The sequence below is a fragment of the Lepidochelys olivacea genome (genome assembly GCF_965140295.1).
Source record: "Lepidochelys olivacea isolate rLepOli2 genome assembly, chromosome: 7".
Lineage (NCBI taxonomy): Eukaryota > Metazoa > Chordata > Testudines > Cheloniidae > Lepidochelys > Lepidochelys olivacea.
In genome coordinates, this window is record NC_140417.1 from 113,094,085 (window position 1) to 113,120,248 (window position 26,164).

The 26,164-nt window shown below is 40.9% G+C and overlaps 1 protein-coding gene across 6 annotated transcripts in view; it reads right to left on the reverse strand.

The window, feature by feature from the left end:
• Positions 1–26,164, reverse strand: part of ATRNL1 (attractin like 1) — a 1,099,511-nt gene that overhangs the window by 775,323 nt on the left and 298,024 nt on the right. For all 6 annotated transcript variants that reach the window (XM_084633632.1, XM_084633634.1, XM_084633633.1 and 3 more), the window contains exons 15-16: positions 11,357–11,489; positions 9,965–10,146 (exon numbers count right to left, since the gene is read on the reverse strand). In XM_084633632.1, coding sequence (XP_084489758.1) covers positions 9,965–10,146; positions 11,357–11,489 — 315 coding nt within the window. The remainder of the gene's footprint in view (positions 1–9,964; positions 10,147–11,356; positions 11,490–26,164) is intronic.

The following is a 26,164-nucleotide window of genomic DNA, read 5'->3' on the forward strand; positions in this document are numbered from 1 at the left end:
TGGTGGTTGCATGGACATCTGTAACAGGTCTGTCAGCCAGAATGGCCTTGGCAAGTAGAGAGCTATGGGATGAGTGTGACGTGGTCTCATTTGGCTTTGGCCATCACACTGGAGATTAGCAGAATTGGTGTGATGATGTTTAGGAGGCCTCAATTCCACCACAGGAGGAATGCATCTGGCAACGATCCCAGGTTCGTGTGCCCTCTGGAATAGAAATTCAGACACTTGGCATTGTCCTTGATGGCCAAAAGGTCTTTCAGTGGTTTTTCCATACTGATGGAATATTGACTTAATGATGGATTTCTGCAGTGACCACTTGAGGCCAGCAACAGGCTTTCTGTTCAGGAAGTCTGCCAGATCGTTGCTGACGTGCAGTGCTACTGGTTTTATGCCATGCAGGAGAAATGATTTCCACAGCTTGATTGTTGCTCTACAGAGGGGGACAAGTGGGTGTCCCATGCTTGTTTATGTAGTGGATGGCCAGCATATTGTCTGTTAGCAGCTATGCTACTGGGTGTTTCAGGACAGGGGGAATGCCACATATAGCAGTCTAATGGCTCCAATTCTAAGACAGTTATACATAGTCCAATGTCTTCTGGGGACCAGGTCCCTTGTATCTGCAGATGGTCCAGATGAACTCTCCACTCTGTCCCCAATATGTCTGTCACCAGTGCCATGATCAGTGATGGAGTCAAGAATGGTATTCACTTCTGGATATTGTTGGGGTAGAACCAGCAGTTCAACATGAAGCGGACCCAAAGCAGAATAAGGATCCTCCTGCTCAAGTATTTCTCTGGAGAGCAAACTGACTTGAGCTAAAGTTGTAATGGCCACAGGTGAAGTCTAGAACATAAGAATTCCCATCCTGATTCAGACCAATGATCTCAGCTCAGTATCCTGTCTTCCGACAGTGGCCAATGTAGGATGCTTCAGAGGGAATGAACAGAACAGGCAATCGCTCAACGATCCATCCCCTATTGTCCACTCCCAGTTTCTGGCAAACAGAGGCTAGGGACACTCACAGCATTGGTTAGCAACCCTGATGGCTAATAGCCATCAATGGTCCTAGTCTCCATTAACTTATCTAGTTCTTTTTTGAACTCTGTTATAGTTTTGGCCTTCACAACATCCCCTGGCAAGGAGTTCCACAGGCTGACTGGGCATCATGTGAAGTAGTACTTCCTTTTGTTAGTTTTAAACCTGCTGCCTATTAATTCCATTGTATGACCCCTGGTTCTTGTGTTATGTGAAGGAGTAAACAACACTTCCTTATGAGCTGTTCCATACCCCTAATAATTTTTGTTGCCCTACTTTGTACCTTTTTCCAATTCTAATATATCTTTTTTGAAGCAACCAGATCTGCACACAGTATTCAAGGTATGGGCATACCATGGATTTATATAGAGGTATTATGATATTTTCAATCTTCTTATCTATCCCTTTCCTAATAGTATTAATTTTGTAAAACGTTTACCAGACCATCAAGGGAATGAACGAAAGCCATAATATGGGAAAAAAACAGGTCAAAGAATATTTAGATAAGTTAGATGTATTCAAGTTGGCAAGGCCTAATGAAATTCACCATAGAGTACTTAAGGAATTGGCTGAAGCAATCTCAGAACCATTAGCAATTATCTTTGAGAACTCATGGAGGATGGGTGAGGTCCCAGAGGACTTGAGAAGGACAAATATAATACCTATTGTTAAAAAGGGGGACCCAAGGATTTTAGACCACTCAGCCTAACTTCCATACCCCAGAAGATATTTGAACAAATTATAGTATTAAACAATCAGTTTGTAAGCACCTAGAGGACAATAGGGTGATAAATAGTAGCCAACATGGATTTGTTAAGAACAAATCATGCCAAACCAACCTCATTTCCTTCTTTAACACAGTTGCTGGCCTAGTGGGCATGGAAAAGTGGTAGACATGATATATCTTGATTTTTATTAAGGCTTTTGACACAGTGCCAAGTGACATTTTTATAAGCAAACTAGGGAATGTGGTCTAGATGAAATTGCTTTAAGGCGGATGCACAACTTGTTGAAAGACCATACTCAAGTTATCAGTGGTTCTCTATCTAACTGTGGGGTCATAACAAGTGGGGTTCTGCAAGAGACTGTCCTGGGTCTGGTACTTTTCAATATTTTCATTAACTTCTTGGATCTTAAAATGGAGAGTATGTTTATAAAATGTTCAGATGACACCAAGCTGGGAGAATTTAATTGCAAGAATTTAAGAAATCAGGATTAGAATTCAAAAGTATTCCTATAAGGTACAATTTTAACAAGAGAATTTATTTAACCTAAGGAAAATGTGCAAGAAAAGGACGTAAAATGAAGCATGTTGTTCTTCAGAATTTCTCAAATCTTTGTTTATGTCTAATATGACATAATGGTCATGGCATTTACTGCATATCAACAAGGAAATAATAATTTGAAATTAATTCTTGCTGTTCTGAGGAAAAATTCCAGTATTTAATGAGCTTACAACTTTTGAATATTTGTATGAATTGATGATTATTGTTTTCCACTTCCTCTAATTTGCAGAGTAACCAATATCTTCTCTTCTAAAACTTTTTTATTTTGTTAGCCCAATAAACCTCAGCATATAAACAAAAATTCAGAGATCATTTTGTCCGAGGTATAGCAAACTGCTCCCTAATAACCTGATTTACTATATTTACTTGAAACATCATCTTGACAAATTTTATTTGACACCAAAACACATGAAATATGTAGGCCGCTTTTAAGGGGGTTTTTTGTTTGCTTGATTTAAAGAATACATACATAGTTGTCCCCTATCTTCATTACACACAAATGCCTTTATTTGTTTGGCTCCCTTCCTTCTTTAGCTCAACAGGATTTTTATTTATTTTTTTTTAAAGGTGGAAACTTACTAGCAGCTGTTGCTCCTTTTTAGACCTAGGATCTTGGAGGAACCATTATGATGGCTCTTTTAAGCTCTAGCAGTGGAATCTTGAAGGGATTAGAGAGACGGAAGCTGTGTCCGCTCTCTGAAGGAATTCGCAAATTTCGTGTTATGCAGAAATGGTGCTGAAATTACTGCAGAGCTATGGGCCTTGAATATTGCAAAGCAAGCCATAAAATTCTATATTTTTATACATCATAAAGAATTTACAAGTGGCACCTATTACAATAGATGCTGATTTTTTTTCAATTGTCTATGCTATAAATGAATGATTGCTAAAGTTTTTTTCCTCTTAATACAAAAATATCAGGTGAAGTAGATCCATATTCTTACTTTCAGATGTGACTCTGCTGCATCCATTAATTCTAAAAACTTTTGTTTCACGTGAAAGAAATATTTCTAAAGCCTTTAAAAGTCAAACTCAAGCACAGATATTTCAGATTAAGGGATGCTTCTCACCTTACAGCTGCTCTGCCTACATCTGTGAACTCTGCAACAGTGCATATAATAAAGAGAAGTCATCTAAAATGAAATCTCACCCCCTAAATCATCCTGATTGGAGTAAAAGAAAAAGACAGACAAAAGAAAAATCAAGCAAAATTTCAGAGGTTTTGTGACAGTTGATACACATTTAGAGTCACTTACACAGAATAAATAGAACTGGACAGGCAGATAGGAATGAAAGAGAAATTATTTTTAAAAAAAACCTAACTGTGGCACAGCATAAATCACTGTATTATTGCATTAGAAGTTTCTGATATGTAAATGATCATTTAACCCCAGATATCCCTTTAAAGTTAATGCATTTGTCTATCTTTGTTATATGCCACATGTGGATTATCTCAAATGTATATAACTGCAATCGCTCAGGACATAATTCATTTAAATAAAGATAACCTTGGTAGGATGTCACCTTGCAGAAGTTTTAGTTTTCAAATCTAGCAAAAGTATGGCATTCCAAAGAAATAAAACATCCATTTCTCATCTGCACTACAAGCCAGTTAGCAAACTGTCAAATCAACAGTCTGTCACAGGCAGTTTTCTTAGATTGTATATCGTTGCATGCAGTGTTGTTGTAGCTGTGCTGGTTCCAGGATAGAGAGACAAGGTGGGTGAGATAATATCTTTTATTGGATCAACTTCTGTTGGTGAGAGAGGTCACCTGAAGAAGAGCCCCGTGGAAGCTCAAAGGCTCCCCAACAGAAGTTGGTCCAATAAAAGATATTACCTCAGGTCTGGTCTACACTACAGACCTATATCAGTATTACTACATTGCTCAAAATGTGAAAAATCCACATGCCATAGCAATGCAGTTGCACGGACTTTATCCCCCGTGTAGATAGCACTATGTTAGCAGGAGAGCTACTGCCTCTCGGGGCGGTGGAATAACGATGCCGACAAGAGAGAGCTCTCACATCAGCGTAGAGCGTCTTCGTGCACTGATACAGTGGTCTAAGTATAGACATGCCCTCACTCAACTTGTCTTAGATTTTAGGTACTTCTATGTGCTATTTTCATAGCAAACAAGAAAAAAGTCAAGTAAATAATTCAAGGAGTCATTTCTAATGGACCTGTTCTTGATTTTGTAACTGTGGTTTTCTGCAAATTTAACATTATTGCTTGTCAAAAAAGTGGTAAGATATAATATGTCTCAAGGCTGCAGTGGGTACAAATCAAGAGACATGTTTTAAACATAGGGAATGCATTACTTTCCTTAGTAAATAAGAGAAAAGCACAGGTGTATCTTAAGGGAAAATAAATCAGCTTACACTGTCCACTTCCTATATTTTGCTGAAAAATAAAACTAGCAACTTTACTGATATTTGCATATATTTTTCAAGAACATAGTATAAAATGATACTTTAATTCATAATATATATATATGACATTAAACTCTTGCATTCAGAACTAATACAACACAAACATTTGCAAAGGGCAAGATTACATTGCCATTTCCTTGGTAGGAATCTTAATTCATTTGCAGCATAATGACTTTGCAAATGAGCTACTAGCTTGATATAAATTTTAATTATTATTCATAATTGTCTTTTTTCACCCTGTCTATAAAACAAACTACTATAAAGCTCATTTTGTTTTGCAGCCAAGTACATATATTATGGTATAAAACCCACAGGCTATGTATAAAAATTTAAATCTTTCATTTGTTTAGAAGAAATTATTTATCTGTATGGAATCTCAATATTGTTCTAATGTTATAATTTTTAAAAAATACTTTGGGTTTTTTTTAAACATATATTCCAGGAAGATAAAAACAAGACTGTTTCCACACTGGCTCAGACCAATGGTGCATCTAGCCCAGTATCCTGTCTTTTGACAGGGACCAGTGCCAGATGCTTCTGAGGGAGTGATCAGAACACGGCATTTTATCAAGTGATCCACCCTCATGGTCCAGGCCCAGCTTCTAGCAGTCAGAGGTTTAGGAACACCGACAGCATTCACTTGCAGTCCCTAACCAGCTTGACTAATAGCCATTGATGGACCTATCTTCCAGGAATTTATTTAATTCTTTTTTTTAATCCAGTAAAAGTTCTGACCTTCACAACATCCTCTGAAAATGAATTCCACAGGTTGACAGCGAATTGTGTGAAGAAGTAACTCCTTATGCTTGTTTTAAATCTGCTGTCCATTAATTTCATTGGTGACCCCTGGTTCTTGTGTTATGTGAAGGAGTAAATAACATTTCCTTATTCACTTTCTCCACACCAGTCAAGATGTTATAGACCTCTATAATATCACCTCTTAGTCATCTCTTTTCCAAGCTGAAAAGTCCCAGTCTTTTTAATCTCTCTTTATACTCCTAATCATTTTTGTTGTCCTTCTCTGCACTTTTTCCAATCCTAATATATCTATTTTGAGACAGAGTGACCAGAACTGAATGCAGTATTCAAAGCGTAGGCATACCATGGATTTATATACTGGAATTATGATATTTTTGTCTTCTTATTTATCCCTAATAGTTCCTAGGATTGTTAGCTTTTTTGACTGCTGCTGCACATTGAGCAGATGTTTTCAGAGAACTATCCACAATGACTTCAAGATCTTTCTTGAGTGATTTTGTATGTATAGTTGGGATTAATATTTTGCAATATACATTACTTTGTACTTATCAACATTGAATTTAATCTGCCATTTTGTTACCCAGTCAACCAGTTTTGTGAGATCCCTTTGTAATTCTTCAATCAGCTTTGGGACTTAACTATCTTGAGTAATTTTGCATTGTCTGCAAACTTTGCCACCTCACTGTTTACCCATTATTCCAGATCATTTATGAATATGCTGAACAGCACTGGTTCTACTAGAGATTCTTGGGGGACCCACTTTTTCTCTCCACTGTGAAAACTGACCATTTATTCCCACTCTGGTTTCCTATCTTGTAACCAGTTACTTATCCATGAGAGGACCTTCTCTCTTATCCCATGACTGCATACTTTACTCAAGAGCCTTTGATGAGAAACCTTGTCAAAGGCTTTCTGAAAGTCCAATTCACTACAACCATTGGATCACTCTTGTCCACGTTCCTTGATCCCCCTCAAAAAATGTTAATAGATTGGAGAGGCATGATTTAAGTTTACAAAGGCCATGCTGACTCTTCCCCAACATACCGTGTTTATTTATATTACTGATAATTATATTCTTTACTATAGCTTCAACCAATTTGCCTGGTATTGAAGTCGACTTACCAGCCTGTAATTGGCAGGATCGCTTCCGGGGCCTTTTTGAAAAATTGGTGTCACATTAGCTATCCCGCAGTCATCTGATACAGAGTGATGGGTTACATACCACAGTTGTTAGTTCTGCCAGTTCCTTCAGAACTCTTGGGTGAATACCACCTGGTCCTGGTGACTTCTTATTGTTTATCAATTTGTTCCAAAACCACCTCTATTGATGCTTCAATCTAGGACAGTTCCTCAGATCTGTCCCCTAAAAAGAATGGCTCAGATATGGGATTCTCCCTCACACGCTCAGCTTGTATGAAGACCGATTCAAAGAATTCCTTCAGCTTCTCTGCAGCAGCCTTGTCTTCCTTGAGATATACTTTAGCACCTCAATCATCCACAGGCCACACTGATTATTTGGCAGGCTTCCTGCTTCTGATGTAGTTAGTTAGTAGTTAAAATGTTATTAGTTTTTCTAGCTTTTGCTAGTTAATTTTCAAATTCTTTTTTGATCTCACTAATTATACTTTTACACTTGACTCACCAGAATTTATGCCCGTTTCTATCTTCCTCAGTAGGATTTGACATCTAATTTTTAAGAGATGATGTTTTGTCTCTAATCTCCTCTTTAACTCTATTGTTTAGCCATGTGGAATTTTTTGGTCCTCTTACTGTTTTTATTTTATTTGGGGTATACATAGAACTTGAGCTTCTATTATGGTGTTTTAAAAAATGTTCCATCCACCTTGCAGGCATTTAACTCTTGTGACCGTTCATTTTAATTTCTGTTTAACTAGCCTCTTCGTTTTTGTGTCATTCCTATTTCTTCTACTGTGCTGGATTTCTCTGGTGTTTTCCCCCTACAAGGATCTTAAATTTAATTACATTATAGTCCCTTTTACTGAGCAGGTCAGCTATATTCACCTCTTGGGTCAGATCCTGGGTGCCACTTATGACTAAATCAAGAATTGCCTCTCCCCTTGTGGGTTTCAAGACTAGCTGCTCCAAGAAGAAGTCATTAATGGTGTCTAGAAATTTTATCTCTGCATCTTGTCTGGAAGTAACATGTTCCCAGTCAATATGAGGATAATTGGCATCCCCAGTTATTACTGGGTTTTCTGTTTTTGTAGCCTTTCTAATCTCCCCGACTATTTTACAATCACTGTCACCATCCTGGTAAGGTGGTTCACAGTATATTCCTGTTATACGCTTATTATTCAAGCATGGAATTTCTATCCATAGAGATTCTATGGTACTGTTTGATTCATTTAAGATTTTTACTTTATTTGGCTCTCTGCTTCTTTTCACATATAATGGCACTCTCTTATCAGCGTGACATACTCTGTCATATATATTTTGTACCTTCTTATTACTGTGTCCCATTGATTATCATTGTTCCACCAAGTTTCTGTGATGCCGATTATATCAATATCCTCATTTCATATCTGGCACTCCAGTTCAACTATCTTAGTATTTAGACTTCTTGCATTTATATACAAGGACTTTTAAAAGTTATCAATATTTAGTTCTCTGCCTTAATGTGATATAACTGAATACAAGAAAGGCCATACTGGGTCAGACCTACAGTCCATCTACCCCAGTATCTTGTCTTCCAACAGTGGCCAATTCCAGAGGGAACGAACAGAACAAGAAATCATCACGTGATCCATCCCGTCACCCATTCCCATAGGGCTCTTTTTCATTTGACTGTTTCTTTTCAGGTCCTACCTGTATTTCATCAGCTTCTATCCTCTCCTCTTTACTAGGATATAGCGTATTCCCTTTAATAAATACTCCCTTAAGGGATGTGTCTGTCTGAACTGTGTGCTCCTCCGCACCTGTTGGATTTCCCCCCAGCCCTTAGTTTAAAAACTCCTCTATAACCTTTTTAATTTTACATGCCAGGAAGCTAGTTCCTTTTTGGTTTAAGTGGATCCCATCCTTCCTGTACAGGCTCCTCCATTCCCAATAGTTCCCCAGTTCCTAATAAACCTAAAATCCTCCTCTCAACACCATCATCTCACCTATGCATAGAAACCCTGCAGTTCTGCCTGTCAAACTGGCCCTGCATGTGGAACTGGAAGCATTTCAGAGAATGTTACCATGAAGGTCTTGGACTTTAATTTCTTTTCTAGCAGCCTAAATCTGGCCTCCATGACCTCTCTCCTACCTTTCCCTAGGTCACTAGTATCTACATGTACCATGATCACTGGCTCCTCCCAAGCACTGCACATAAGCCTAGCTAGATGTCTCAAGTGGACTGAAACCTTCACACTCGGCAGGCAATTCACTGTGAGGGTCTCCTGATCATCAAAAACCCAACTATCTATATTTCTAATAATTGAATCCCCAACTATTATTACCCATCTCTTCCTAATAACTGGAATTCCCTCCCCTAGAGTGGTATGCTCAGTGCAAGAGGATATCATAACATCATCTGGAAGGAGGGTCCCAGCAATGGGATCATTTCCCTCTGCTCCAGCCTGATGTTCTCCTTCCCAAAGGCTTTCATCCTCCTCAACACCACAGAGGGTGTCAAGACTGGGGATAGGACTGCTCTGTTATGCTCCAGAAAGGCTCGTCTATGTAACTCTCTGTCTCATTTAGCTCCTCCAATACAGCCACTCTGGTCTCAAGAGTCCATACTCTGACTCTGAGGGCCCTGAGTTTCTTGCACCGAATGCACACATTTGTCACCTGCTGTTGAACTTCTGCCTGCATTTTTTTTTTGATCTTGCAGGGTTTTTGTTTGTTGGTTCTTTGTGTTCATTTTTATTTTCCTTTGTGGGGTTGTTGGTTGGTCTAAGTTTAGAGAACGTTCATTAGGTGCATCTGACTCTCATGCTCCTTCTTTAAAGTCTTACACAAAACTCCCCCTTTTGCTGCTCCTGCTCACGAGCTCCACTGGTCCCTTACACACTGGCTTTTTAAAACCCCTGTTCTCCCCAAGTTAGCCATCCATGATATAGGTGGGCCTTCGAACAAAACAATCAACTGTTAGACTGAACAGCTAAAATCCACAGCTGACCACACACAAAATGGTAACTCATTCCCACACCTAACTGCATTGTACAGCAATTAACAAAACACCCTTTCCTCCTTCATCCCATTTCCTGCCCCAGGTGGCCACAAAGAAAAGAGACTTTGCAGCATGTATAAACCACAACAGATCGGCATGGGCCCTCTTCCCACAAAATCATCTGCTGGCAGCTCCCTCTCTTATAAATCTAATGAGCTCCAGCTCAGGAACCTTTGCAAATCACAACTTCAGCAATTTGGAGAGAGAGGAAAAGGTGTAGCCTGGAAATTTAGGGTTTAAAGGTCAAAATAAACCAGCACTTAGAAGTCAAGTTACCTGAACTGTATACTTCTGTATTTCATCCAGAACAAACTCCACTTCTTTTGAGGTTGTCAATGAGGCAAGATTCCCACTCAAATTGTAGCAGTATAGTTTGGCATTGTCATAGCTTTCACGACTAGAATTTATGCGGAGGCAGGCATCGCCAATGTGACTCCATCCTTCCCCACACAAATGAGCTAGTACAGAAATCGCATTAAGATACAAATTTATAAGTTGTTAAAAAAAAAGCATACAAACGCACACCTAGAGGGTTTAATTTTGTTTTTTTTTTCAAGTCACAGTCCAGTATATACCATTACTCAGTTTCATCATAATGTATAAATGTATTATTAAACAACCTAGAAAATCAAGTTTTATATTACTTTGAATGTCAATGTAGTAAAAGTGCCAATTAACAAGAAAAAAACATATACAGTGTTGCAGTAAGTTATATTCTGAGTTATAGTCTAATAGCATCACTAGTATAACCTTTCTGATATTTATAAAGACTTAAATGTAAATAAGCATTCAAGGCTATACTATGCAAATAATATATACAGGTTTGACGTTTTGGTGCCATGGCAATAGTTGTCTCAGAAAAATGAGTAGATTAGAGTTTATCTAAATCTTTTTTTAGAAATATGAAGACATTTATTAGAACCAAAAGATCACAAAGGTGCATCTTCTTTCTTTTGTCCCTTTTATAATTTTAAAATAATAATCACCCTATAACAGCATGGTGGCTAGTCACACAATACTAACTGTCAGTAAAACAAATTTCTGATATTTTAAAATTTTAGGGAAAGATATGTTTTTAATCTTATTAGTATATGTTTAGCACTAGTCACATGCACATTGTTAAAAGATAAGTAACTAATTGATAGCAGTTAATGTATTCTATTAAACTAGCATCTTCAAAGATCATTTACATGCACTTTATGATTGTCTAAAACTTATTATTTAAAAATTATTCACTGAGCAATTTCCGCAAATAATTTGTTCGGTAGATTGTTTAGAAGCAGTTTAGAAAGTCAAGGTTTTTTGTTAGCTTTGATTAGACACACAAACAACACAAATAACATTTGTATTGTTTATATTCCCTGACTGGACGTGCATGGTGTATCGAATCTATTTTACAGTAAGAATATTTGGGTTTTAGAAAGTCAAAATTTACTTTCTGGGAATGTTCTATATTAGCATCTTAAAATGAACTGTTATCATGAACATTCCTGCCAGTGAACGCAGTCACTAGATTATCCTTGAAAAGGAGATCTTAAAGGAGAGTGAGCACATACAAAACAAAGTCATTTTTTTCTAGTTGAATAAATATTCATGGAAATTAATTTGGGATATTCATCCAGCTCTCAAAATAATTAAAAAGTAGATTTCAAATTTCAGAGCTTTTACCTGGTAAAGCCTGGCATTCTTGCTGACGCTGATCCCACTGGCAGTTCAGGTTTAGTGAGCAACTTTTACAGCTGGTCAATTTATTACAGATCTGTTCATTTCTCACATGACATTTGGTGTAGTTTTTGACGGACTATAAAAAACAAAACAGACAGAGAGTATACCTTTTATTAAACTGCTCATAGATCAGAAATCAGGAGTAAAGTGCACAAGGCTCCCACCAATCCAGTTATTTGTGGGTTAGACAGGCAAATGAACCCATGATTCTAAAAAAGTGGGAAAGGATTCTGGTGTGACTGACTGGAGAAGAAAAAAAAATAAAGGACCTCATATGGCAATGAAAAAATAAGAGCTAAGAGAAAAGAAAGCACAAAATGTAAAAAAGAAACATTTGTCAAGAATTCCAGTAATTTCATCTTGGATTTTTAAAAAAACTACTTGTATTTAAGATATGAAGTATAAAATTTAAAGAACCTGAAGACTACCATTTTGGCAGGAACAAAAGAACAGATCAGGAACAAAAGAATTCCCTCTGCACTTCAGTGAATGAGCAACAAGTAAACTCTGTTTGAAGGCAATTTTTAGCTAAGATGCTCTGATGACTGAAGTATTGCTCTCTAAATAAGGCATTTATCTTTTTCTTGTTTGGGGCTTTTAGACCAAGATGCAAGTATTGATACCTTATTTAATAAATCACATAGACAAGTGTCATTAACATACACTTAAGACGGTCTCAATTAATTTCATGTCAACACAACCAATAAAAATTAAGGAATTCACAACTTAAGGCAACATTATAATCATCAAAAAACCCTAACACACACAAACTGCTCAAGTCCACAACAAATTCCTTTTCAAGTCCAACACAACTGGTCACAATGTGCACATATGCAATTCTTTGGATTCAGATTCAAAAGACACAACATAAACTCCAACCTAATCTAAACTAAGGTATATTCCCCACAAACAAAGGCATACTAGTAAACCCAGGCTTAGGTGTTGGAAGTGGTGATGTTCAGCTCGTAGTGACAATACGCATCAGAAGGACAAATTTCAAGCATTTAAAAATTTCTGAAATAACGCAAGAGGAGAAGAAAAGCAGGAGGTGACAGTGTAAGTGAAGAGAACAGGAAGGAAAAGAGGGAAGATTTCCAATTCTTTAACCCCTCCCTTTTTTTTTCTTTACTGTATAATGACAAAAAGTATACATTAGCTGTAGATCAGAAAGGCCCAATTCAAGCATGAATCCACACAATTCAAACTGACAGAGTTCAATTTTTCACTATGATCTGGACTTTGCCAAATAAATCTCGCTCCCAATTCACTGTTATATTAACATGGTCTGCAGTTAGACTACACTGGTGGTATGATCCTACAGTGATAGCCCAGAAAGACCTTCCAGTTTCATCTAAGGGCATGTCTATATGAGGAGAATTCAGGAAAATTAAGGTGAATTAACTAAAAGTGTTTAATATCCATAAACTAAAATACATTAAACACTGTGTAGGTGGTCTCATTCAGCAGTAAAGTGGTCATAGTTAACCATAGTTTAGGGAAGAATAAGCTATAGCAAACTAAGGCCAGTTTAATCCTGAATGACAACATCCACACAGGAGTTTAATGCACTTCAATTTATGCAAATAACTTCATACCTTCAGCTGATTTGCGTTAACCTTCCAAATTGTCACCATGTGGACATGGCCTACAATAAAATGATGAGGCTACTCAAGTATTCCTTGATACTTCTCTTTTCTTATGATATGAAAGACTGTACTCAAAAAATGCAATCACTGAGGTTATCTAAATGGAAATACTTTGTCATTTAAGACAATTGGTGAGTTCTTAAGGGCCACCATTTCAAACCCACACAAAGGGCTATGCATATCTATCAAGCAGGTGTTTTATTTTTATGTATTTGAATTTTTCTTTTATAACTACCATGCTTGCCAACCAGCAGCACACTTAGGTCATCAGGTACCATCTATACCATTCTCCATTCCTTTCCCCAAACTCACCATCAGATTTCTTTACCATTCTCCGTAACTAGGCAAAAGATTATTTTGGCAGAAATGAGGCAAATACAGTGGTGCTGGAACAGTTTTTGGAGTCGGAGTGCTGAGTTGAACCCCTTACCCGCATCCGTGGCCCTCACTGCCCCCTAAACCTGGGGCTGGGAGCAGGACCGTAGCTTTGGATGGGGTGGCAGACAGGGGTAAGGCAGTGGAGGCTGGGGCCACAGTAAGGGGCAGATGCGGAGTCTCAGGCATGGGGCCAGCAGCCAGGCGGGACCCTGGGCACAGGGCTGGCAGCTGAGCAGGACCCTGGGACTGGCAGCAGTGCCCCAAGGGCAGGGGCTGAGCAGGACCCCAGGCTGGCTGCAGAGCACCTAGGCAGCAACAGGGCTGGCGGGTGGGACCCCGGGCCGCAGAGGCACGGGGCCAGTGGCTGGGATGCCAGGCGCAAAACCTGGGGATGCTGCAGCACCTTCCGTGCCTGTGGGCAAATACAGTTAACACTAAGACTCACTGTTTCCACATTCCAGAGACGGGTGGGTGAAGTAATCTCTTTTACTGGACCGACTTCTGTTGGTGAAAGACAAGCTGTCAAGCTTACACAGAGCTCTTCTTCAGATCTGGGCATCTTTCCAAATTTATAATACAAGGAGTATGCAGTAGTTAAAAATAAAGCAGAACCAATTTAGCTAGGTATTGCATTTCTCAAATCCACTACATCGCTAGACTAGATTAGTACTGGTATGGAATTCCTAACCTATGTCTAATATGTATTTGTTGTCTTTTCACAACAAAGTAATAGTACAATTATTAACAAAAGTCTCTACACACAGTCAAACGAAAAGACAGGCCTGCCTGCTGCAACAATATGAAAAAGAATTAATTACATCCACAAAGAGCCCACATACTCAACAATTAATATAAAAAATGAAATTGGGTGTTCTTCCTGCTGTACTAGCTTTGTGACTCCTCTGGGTCATAAAGCAGTTTATTCTGCAGAATTGGAGAAAGAGAATTATAGGCATTGGGTACCTCTACACAGGGATAAAAGACCAACGGCATGGCTGCAACTGGCCCAGGTCAGCTGACTCTGGCTTGTGAGGCTTGGGCTGTGAGGATAAAAATTGCTGTATAGACATTCGGGCTCAGGCTGGAGTCCCTCCCCTCTTGCAGGGTCCCCATGCCCAGTCTGCAGCCTGAGCCTGAATGTCTTCACAGCAATTTTTCAGCTGCGAGCCCGGGGCAGCTATGTATTTATCATGGTGTAGATGTACCCATTCAGTCCCTCCCCATTAGCTCAGCTAGCAACTTTTAGGAAGACATTTAACTTAATTTTATTCAATTTACCTGCCTCTAAGATAGGTAAGTATTATTCACATTTCCTCCTGGGAATGTTTTGAAGACTAAGTAATGTTTCAGAGTAACAGCCGTGTTAGTCTGTATTCGCAAAAAGAAAAGGAGTGCTTGTGGCACCCCACAAGCACTCCTTTTCTTTTTAAGTAATGTTTGAAAATCACTTTAAGATCATCCACTGAAAGGCACAGTAGATGGGAATAGCAACACCACTAGCATTAGCAGAAGCTGACACTACCCCCAGTATTTGGTTTTGGTTCATATGTACCGGGTTACAAATTAGTTCCACATGTGTGCAGTGTTGTAGCTGCATTGGTCCCAGGATATTAGGGAGACAAGACAGAATATCTTTTACTGGACCAGTTTCTTTTGGTGAAAGAGACAAGCTTTTTGAGCTGCACAGAGCTCTTCTTTGGGTCTGGGGAAGGAACTCGGAGTGTCAGCTTGTTTTCCAAAAGTAATTAACACATTCTATGAGATCATTCAAAGTGAGGTGGCCCATTAACACCTCTGCGGTCAGATGACAAAAAAGGAGAGCTAGTGGATTTCAACTACAACAACTTCACAATCCATAGAACAGCACCTCTGGGAGAAACCATGGCACCAAGACCCATCACACGGACACTATACATCAATTTATCAAGTCTACCTCTAACCATAGCTGTGTTATCTCCAGTGGACTGACTGTCTCTGCCCCACCACAGAACCTGTAGTATGTGTTAGTATGATACCATACTAACACATGGAGAACTAGAAGAATTCTTTCACAACAATGACGACGACACTACCTGTAGCCAGATGCAGCCCCTCCATTTGCTATTTCGAGTGCAGTCTGCACAGTTTCCTGTTATGCTGTTACAAAGACACAAGCAGTGGAAGCTCCCCAATGATGTTAGATGCTTGCTTAAAGCTGTATTGCTCTATATTACCAATTGTATTCATGCTTATGAACATGTAATCAATTAACATAAGGAATGAGTGAGGTAGTGTGAGTGACAGCCAATGGCAAAGCAAAGCAGCAAATATCGCCTTTTATGGAACCATGGTATTAGTTTGGTGAAGGTATAAATTTCGAGATGGGCGGCCAGGACAATTACCAACAAGGAAATGTAACAGCACGCTAAACTCGGGACCCGACTGGAAGCAGTAGAGCCCTCCTGCGGATCCGAAGGGACTTCGGGGACTCTCGTCACCCCGCAGCCAATCTCTGGGCAGCTGTCAACTGGCCAGCCTCAACCATCTGCGATATCAAAACCAACATCCATGCCTGCAGCCTGCCAGCATGAATGAGGTGTGCGTGTGTGTGTGTGTGTGTGTATATAATTGCACAAATAAGGGAAGCAATAAATCAACCCTCAATGCTGATCCAGTTCACCAACTGTTTGTGGTTATTTCTTGGCTGCTTCCAAGAATGGGTAACACTACCCACAACTACTACATCCCCACCAACAGTTACAAGAAAAAATAATCATCTGCCTGGACATCCCACAGTGGGAACATTATGCTGATTGCTTCAGGAAAAAAAATTGACTGTGAAATCCTTACTAAATAAATATCAGATCCACCACAATCTCTCTACCACTGAGAGGACCACTACACAGTCCCTGAAATCCAATCACCAGATAGCAATCAAATCAATAGACAAAGAGGGTGCCATCATAGCCCTCAACCATGATGATTACGTCAATGAGGCCAACTGACAACCCTACATCACCACCTATTATGAAGAATTCAGAGAATACTCCGCAACACAATTCACCCAGGAATTTAAGAATATGATCAAATCCTCTCTCAAACAACTCCAAGCCCTGGTCTACACTAGGAGATGAGGTTGAATTTAGCAGTGTTAAATCGATTTAACCCTACACCCGTCCACACGGCACCCATCCACAGGGCTCTTAAAATCGATATCCTTACTCCACCCCCGACAAGGAGATTAGTGTTGGAATAGGCCTTGCCGGGTCAAATTTGGGGTACTGTGGATGCAATTAGATGGTATTGGCCTCCGGGAGCTATCCCAGAGTGCTCCATCGTGACCGCTCTGGACAGCACTCTCAACTCAGATGCACTGGCCAGGTAGACAGGAAAAGGCTCGCGAACTTTTGAATTTCAATTTCCTGCTTGGCCAGCGTGACAAGCTGCAGGTGAGTGCAGAGCTTATCAGCAGAGGTGACCATGCAGAGCTCATCAGCAGAGGTGACTATAATGGAGTCCCAGAATCGCAAAAGAGCTCCAGCATGGACCGAACGGGAGGTACGGGATCTGATCGCTGTATGTATCGTTCCAGTTTTCAAAATGCCAAAACCTTTGTCAAAATCTCCCAGGGCATGAAGGACAGAGGCCATAACAGGGACCCAAAGCAGTGCCGCATGAAACTTAAGGAGCTGAGGCAAGCCTACCAGAAAACCAGAGAGGCAAATGGCATGCCAAACATGCCACTTCTATGGTGATCTGCATGCCATTTTAGGGGGTTCAGCCGCCACTACCCCAGCCCTGTTGTTTGACTCCTTCAATGGAGATGAAGGCAACACGGAAGCAGGTTTTGGGGACAAGGAAGATGATGATGATGAGGTTGTAGATAGCTCACAGCAAGCAAGCGGAGAAACCAGTTTTCCTGACAGCCAGGAACTGTTTCTCACCCTGGACCTGGAGCCAGTACCCCCCGAACCCACCCAAGGCTGCCTCCCGGACCTGCCAGGCGGAGAAGGGACCTCTGGTGAGTGTACCTTTTAAAATAGTATACATAGTTTAAAAGCAAGCATGTTTAATGATTCATTTGCCCTGGCATTCTCAGCTCTCCTGGATGTACTCCCAAAGCCTTTGCAAAAGGTTTCTGGGGAGGGCAGCCTTATTCCGTCCACCATGGTAGGACACTTTATCACTCCAGGCCAGTAGCACGTACTCGGGAATCATTGTAGAACAAAGCATTGCAGTGTATGTTTGCTGGAGTTCAAACATCATCCGTTCTTTCTCTCTCTCTGTGTTATCCTCAGGAGAATGATATAATTCATGGTCACATGGTTGAAATAGGGTGCTTTTCTTAAGGAGACATTCAGAGGTGCCCGTTCCTGCTGGGCAGTTTGCCTGTGGCTGAACAGAAATGTTCCCCACTGTTAGCCACAGGGAGGGGGGAGGGGCTAACCACACGGTGGGGGGAGGCAAAATGTGAACTTGGAATGAAAGCACATGTGCTATGTATGTAATGTTAACAGCAAGGTTTACCGTAAAAGAGTGTACCCATTGTTCTATAAAATGTGTCTTTTTAAATACCACTGTATTGGGGACCCAGCCCCTACCCCTTTTTTTCCCTCCACCAGCTGCATGTGTTTCAAGGATCACAGGATCTTCTCCTTCCCAGAGGCTAGTGAAGATTAGAAGGCCAAAAAAACGCACTCGCGATGAAATGTTCTCTGAGCTCATGCTGTCCTCCCACACTGACAGAGCACAGAAATATGCATGGAGGCAGACAATGTCAGAGTGCAGGAAAGCACGAAATGACCGGGAGGAGAGGTGGTGGGCTGAAGAGAGGGCTGAAGCTGAAAGGTGGCGGCAGCATGATGAGAGGAGGCAGGATTCAATGCTGAGGCTGCTGGAGGATCAAACTAATATGCTCCAGCATATGGTTGAGCTGCAGGAAAGGCAGCCGGAGCACAGACCGCCACTATAGCCCCTGTGTAACCAACCACCCTCCTCCCCAAGTTCCATAGCCTCCTCACCCAGACACCCAAGAACACGGTGTGGGGGGCCTCTGGCCACTCCACCCCAGAGGATTACCCAAGCAACAGAAGGCTGGCATTCAATAAGTTTTAAAGTTTTAAAAACTTTTAAAGTGCTGTGTGGCCTTGTCCTTCCCTCTTTCATCACCCCTCCCGGTGCTTCTCTCCTCCACCACCCCTCCCGGCCTACCTTGGCACTTATCCCCCTGTGTGTGTGATGAATTAATAAAGAATGCATGAATGTGAAGCAACAATGACTTTATTGCCTCTGCAAGTGGTGATTGAATGGAGGAGGGGAGAGTGGTTAGCTTACCAAGGGGCAGGGGGTTTCATCAAGGAGAAACAAAACAGAACTTTCACACCATAGCCTGGCCAGTCATGAAACTGGTTTTCAAAGCTTCTCTGATGCGCACTGCACCCTCCTGTGCTCTTCTAACCGCCCTGGTGTCTGGCTGCGCATAACCAGCGGCCAGGCGATTTGCCTCAACCTCCCACCCTGTCATAAACATCTCCCCCTTAGTCTCACAGATGTTGTGGAGCGCACACCAAGCAGTAATAACAGTTGGAATATTGGTTTCGCTGAGGTCAAACCAAGTCAGTAAACTGCGCCAGCGCGCTTTTAAATGTCCAAATGCACATTCTACCACCATTCTGCACATGCTCAGCCTGTAGTTGAACAGCTCCTGACTACTGTCCAGGCTGCCTGTGTATGGCTTCATGAGCCTTGGCATTAAGGGGTAGGGGCTAGGTCCCCAAGGATAACTACATGCATTTCAACATCCCCAACGGTTATTTTCTGGTCTGGGAATAAAGTCCCTTCCTGCAGCTTTTGAAACAGACCGGAGTTTCTGAAGATGCGTGCGTCGTGTATCTTTCCCAGCAATCCCACGCTGATGTTGGTGAAACGTCCCTTGTGATCCACCAGTGCTTGCAGCACTATTGAAAAGTACCCCTTGCGGTTTATGTACTCGCCGGCTTGGTGCTCCGGTGCCAAGATACGGATATGGGTTCCGTCCATGGCCCCACCACAGTTAGGGAATCCCATTGCAGCAAAGCCATCCACTATGACCTACACATTTCCCAGGGTCACTACCCTTGATATCAGCAGATCTTTGATTGCGTGGGCTACTTGCATCACAGCAGCCCCCACAGTAGATTTGCCCACTCCAAATTGATTCCCGACTGACTGGTAGCTGTCTGGCATTACAAGCTTCCACAGGGCTATTGCCACTCACTTCTCAACTGTGATGGCTGCTCTCATCTTGGTATTCATGAGTTTCAGGCAGGGGAAAGCAAGTCACAAAGTTCCATGAAAGTGCCCTTACACATGTGAAAGTTTCACAGCCACTGGGAATCGTCCCAGACCTGCAACACTATGTGGTCCCACCAGTCTCTGCTTGTTTCCGAGGCCCAGAATCGGTGTTCCATCACATGAACCTGCCCCATTAGCACCATGATCCCCACATTGCCAGGGCCCGTGCTTTGACAGAAGTCTGTGTCCATGTCCTAATCACTCTCATTACCGCGCTGACATCGCCTACTCGCCCGGTTTCGCTTTGCCAGGTTCTGGTGCTGCATATACTGCTGGATAATGCGTGTGGTGTTTATTGTGCTCCTAATTGCCAAAGTGATCTGAGCGGGTTCCATGCTTGCCGTGGTATGGTGTCTGCACAGAAAAAGGGCGCTGAACGATTGTCTGCCATTGCTCTGATGGAGGGAGGGGCGACTGACGACATGGCTTACAGGGTTGGCTTATAGGGAATTAAAATCAAGAAAGGGGGTGGCTTTACATCAAGGAGAAACAAAAACAACTGTCACACAGAATGGCCCCCTCAAGGATTGAACTCAAAACCCTGGGTTTAGCAGGCCAATGCTCAACCCACTAAGCTATCCCTCCCTCTGGTATTTCAGGCAGGACTGAATCTCCATTGAAGTTTGCAAGGTGCCCCTGACAGACTTCACCAAAATGATTGTCGGCCGTTGATTTCATGGAGGGAGGGAGGGAGCAAATGAATACAAAACAAATCTGGTCTATTTCTTGTTTTGATCCACTCCATCTATCTTTTACATCTTTGGTTGGCAGCAGACGGTGCAATAGGACTGCTAGCCATCCTCATCTCCTGCCTGCTTGGCAGAAGATGGTACAATAGGACTGCCTGCAGGACTAAAGAGAATGACCTGGTCGAGGCACTCCTAATTTAGTCCCTGCACCGAAGTCTACCCAGGCGCTCCTGACTGACCTTACCAAGGTGGCCAGGAGCACCTCGGACATGATGACGATGGTTTTCAGGTCTATTGTACCGTCTGCTGCCACAAGGCAATGGGTTGCTGCTGCTGTGTAGCAATGCAGTACCAGGTCTGCCAGCACCCACGAGACATACGGTGACAGTGAGCTGAGTGGGCTCCATGCTTGCAGTGGTATGGCGTCTGCACAGGTAACTCAGGAAAAAAGGTGCGAAACGATTGTCTGCCATTGCTTTCACAGAGGGAGGGAGGGCCTGATGACATGTACCCAGAACCACCTGTGACAATGTTTTTTGCCCCATCAGGCATTGGGATCTCAACCCAGAATTCCAATGGGTGGCAGAGACTGCGGGAACTGTGGGATAGCTACCCACAGTGCAACACTCTGGAAGTCGACGCTAGCCTCGGTACTGTGGAAGTTCTCCGCCGAGTTAATGCACTTAGAGCATTTTGTGTGGGGACACACACAATCGACAATATAAAAACGGTTTCTAAAAAGAAGAACTCTATAAATTCGACCTAATTTTGTAGTGTAGACATACCCCAAGAGAAACTCTACAAATTCATCCCACAGGAACCCACCCCAGGGACCTTCTACATGGTTCCCTTGATACAGAAACAAGGGAACCCAGGCAGACCAATCATTTTTGGCCACAGAACTCTCACTGAAGAAATATCAGGACTCTCAAAAAAACATCCTCAAACCACTCCTTGCACAAAGGGACAGTTTCCTCCAGGACACAACCAACTTCCTCCAGAGCACCACAACATTAACTACCTCCCTCAGAACACGATCCTTGCTATCATGGATGTCACTTCCCGATACAGGAACATCCCTCAAAATGACGGCATCGCTGTCTGCCTCAAATATCTACAAGATAATGGACAACACTCAGATCTCCACCCCAAACACATCACCAAACTCATCCATTTCATCCTCACCCATAACAATTTTACATTCAACAACAAACATTTTCTCCAAACCATGGGAACAGGTATGAGTACTAGGATGGCTCCCCAACATGACAACTTCTTCTTGAAGAAGAATTTCCAGACAAATGTACCACAAAACCAATGATATACCTGCGATATGTTGACAATATTTTCATCCTCTGGACAGATCACCTAAATTCCCTCACAGATTTCCACCACAACCCCATCCATCAAACATTCTGTAGAACATTCCCACCCCAGCATTAACTTCCCAAACACCATGCTCAGCTTCAACAACAGAACTCTATGGACAAGAAATGCACCCACAGATCACTGTACTTACCTGCACAGGCATTAACAGTCCACTTCATGTTGAATGGTTTCTTAGAATTATGTGTAAAATGTGTGTAAAAGTCTTATGCTAAACAATCTGTTCCACCTTATAGTTAGCTGTGACCCTCTGAATATTTCCCCAGACCTGAAGAAGAGCTCTGTGTAGCTCAAAAGTTTGTCTCTTTCTCCACCAGAATTTGGTTGGATAAAATATATTACCCACCTTGTCTTTCTTACACAAGTATGTCAGATGACACAAACCTACTTTCAGCCTAAAGCAATGTCAGAACCAGACTCCAAATTCTCATCTTTAGCTGCATGTAGTGTGTGTTGGTGAGGGTGAGAAAAAAAAAAGAACACATGTCCTATTGTGGTAACATTAGATGGCAAATATTATTACAGCACACAAATACAACCAGAGAAGATTAACAACACTGTAAGAAGTTTATACTAAAAAGAAAGACACTTGGGAAACAGGATTTAGTTATTTTTTCTTCCTTTATTCATGCCCTTAATCAGTGTGCTATCAGGATCCTGTACTAGGAATTCATTTTCCCACCATCTGCAAAGATATACTTGTATAGTATTTATACACTTTTTAAAATACATCAAAAGCTTTAAATTACAAGGTATTTTCATTGGTATTTTGAGATACTTTTTAACCAACACCTCCAGTATGATAACAGGGCCCCTTTTAGCTTCTGTCTCACAGCCAGAGGTAAACTAAAAAGGCGGCTGGGATGTCACAGATATATTAAGCAGCAAAGAAATTCAACTTATTAACTGAAATAGAAAGACAATCCCTCGGGATGGTTTATTCAGATAAAAGTATAAACTAAATAATCCATCAACAGCAGGTAGCATAATAACTAACTTACCATAGGGCCTTCAAAACACCTCCAGGTCTGTAGATACCTAAAAGTTTTGTATAAGTTTAGCTATTTCTCACACATCACTTTTTGATAAAAAGCAATTTTATATGTATCTTTCTGTAGCAATATAGAGTGTGTCAGCTATATATATTATTTCTTCAGATTTCTAAAATGTAACTATAGTGCTGTGGCCAAATTAAAATCATCACATAAGCAAAGGACTGCCCATAAATATACCCTCTCCTCAACAGACTTAGAGAGGGAGGTGGAAAAAAAAAACATGCTTTGCCACATAATCTGAAGGTTAACAAATCTGGGCTCTGGTGGACCAGGAAGGAGAGGAAGTTCTAAAACCCACGACACTGCACAGAGCCAGTAAGTACCTCTCATATACATTGAAGGAGCTCTGGCTCAAGCATTTCTGCTGACCTCCGCTGTGGGTACCAGATGCCAAATCATTTAGGGCTTTATCAGTTAAAATGAACAGCCTGAATATCAATGTTGATAATGCTGCACTAGTTTACTGTGTTGTCAATGTGCAATTCTACTTAATAATCAAACTGTGGCACTCTACACTACCCTTCAGCTTCTGAATGCCCCCAAATGTAGGCCCATATACAGCAGGCTAATTTCAAGGTGACAAAAGGCATGGATAACTGTGGGAAGGTTTGTATTGAGGGGAAAAGATCACATTTGTCTTGAGGGGAAAAAAATATCACTCTTTGCCACAGCTGCTACCTGGGCATCCAGGAGCAGCTCAGGATACATAACAGCACCTCCAAAATGCACACCTGTTTCACAAATGGAAGTCATATTCCATCAACAAGGAGTAAGGATATAAATTTCCTCCAACTCTTCTGGCTGCTTCTCTCAGCCCATCATCATCATCTCAGTCTTATCTGGACTAAGTCACTGCCAGCTAGTTCTCAATCTCATTCTAGGCACTGGGTAATTAATTCCATTGCTCCAGTTGGGTCAGATGTGTTAAAGACAGAGCTGGGTGTCATCTGTATACCGAATACATTGCAGCCTATGTCTCCTGACTAAACCTCCAAGAAGCCCCACATAGACACAGAATAGTAATATAGATAAGACATATGCAGCACATTTATATGATTAAGATGAGTTTTTTGAATCTTTAATGGTGTACTGGTGTACTACAAAAACATGCTAAATGGGAGATGCAACACTAAGATAATGCAGCACGTTAGTGCAGCACTGGTGATGTTAGTGCACCAACCTCCTGCTCATTAAGGAAAACAATCCGCTCATAAATTGCTAGGTACTAAAGCAGTGCAATTGTTAAAATGAGATTTTACTCATATACAGAATCAGTTTCATTAATATTGGAGAGAACAACTTTGGTTTCGGGGCCCGTTTGGTGCTCTTACTGGACCAGATGCCCATTAGTAAATAGACTATGAAAGGTACCTATTATTTTTCTGATCTATAGCAGAGGCTACTGTAAAACAAACATGGAAGAGATAGGTAAGTTGTTCTTGAAGCCTATGTAGCTACACGCGACACCATTAAAACAAATGCTAGAAAGTGACAATGTCTACATGTACAGTATGCACACAAATTCCACAGAATCTTTGGTATCAGTTTGCATTTGGTTTGGCTTAATCACCATACATATTGACAAAACTGCCTGAGAGACGCATTACAATGAATTTTAAATTACAAGTAAGCACCATCTGTTCTCATGCAGTACCTCCCCTCCCCTGCTCCATATTCCTTATTAATGCATCATCACAATGTCAAAATCCCAAAGCATTCAGGCAGTTTTAGAAAATGAATTCTTCTCATAGTAACATTACATGTTGCACAGAGTTTTCTGAACAATCTAGGGTATTTGTACCATTATTTTTTAATAGTAGAGTCTATTGAACTCAGATAACCCAAGGCTATTTAAGAATCTTTAAGAGGAAATTCAAACTCTAGTGACTATTTTACTATAATGTACTCTATTGCATTCCATTATTCCGAACCCTTATTTCCCTTAAATCCAATTTACACATTGCTTCCCTGAAAATCTCATTAGCTCAATGTAAATGTACATCCAATAGGTAATTCATATTAAACCTAGTAAGTTATAATCTGAGCTAACAAAACAAATGACATTTAGATTTATGACAGCACAGCTGTTACTCAAATTCACATACTGCTGTGGGATATTTGTAATATTTATGCACAAGGGTATGCATAAACTATCTTACATTTTCATTTCCTCACTTATGTCTGATTTAGTTTCATTCTTAGTTTCCAGTCCTGCTATTGATAAACACATGTGCAGACTTTTGCACCCATGTGTGTTATCCATTGCAAGATCAGGGCCCTAATTCTATTTTATCTTAGAATTTCAGAAATTAGCCATGGAAAAGGCCTATTAAATCACCTAGTTCATTCTCCTTTTACTGCAGGATTGTTCTGGATAATATATTGTTTGACTGGTTTATCCAGTATATTTCTAAATTATTCAAAGCAATAGAACTTCCACCATTTCTCTTGGGTGACTACAGTATTCTTCAGTCTAATAAATCTCACTATTTGAAATTATTTCAGCTAAATTTTCCTTTCCTCAGTTTGACAATTCTAAGCCTATTTATATTTCCTTGAGCCATCTTAAATAAACAGTATTTCCCCAACCTGGACGTTTAACTAGGTAGATGATTCTCTTTTCCTTCATATCACAGTTAAAGGTGTTAGTTCAAGCAACGGTTACACTTACCACTGTAGCAAGCACTAGTTACCCCTCTTCCCCAACATGATATACTGCTGTTTATCATCACCCTTTCTTCATGGTCTCCATTAATCTTCAGTCCACGTGAGGGTGCTCAAATCCAAGAGCATTTTAATTTATTTTAAACATAAGATGTTGTGCTTTATTTAAGTCTGTTAGCTCAACCGAACCTTTAAGGAACGTTCCAGCCATTTATCCTCCTATTCCTGACTCAACCTGACCCCCTGTGCCATGAGGCTTCTGTGGAGATGGTGCACAGCTAGCTCTGTACCAGAAGTAGACACCATTTGTGCCAAATACATTCAGCTGGAGGACCATGTAAAACATCAAGTTGGTTTCTTTTCTCGGGGGTCCCGCTGGGATCAGTTCTTGGCCCTATGCTATAAATGACTTGGAAGAAAAACACAAAATCATCACTGATAAAGTTTACAGATGACACAAAAAATTCGGGGAGTAATAAAGAATGAAGAGGACAAGTCACTGACTCAGAGTGCTCTAAATTTCTTCATATACTGGGTGCAAGCAAACAAGTGTCATTTTAATACAGCTAAATGTAAATATATACATCAGGGAACAAAGAATGAAGGCCATACTTAGAGGAA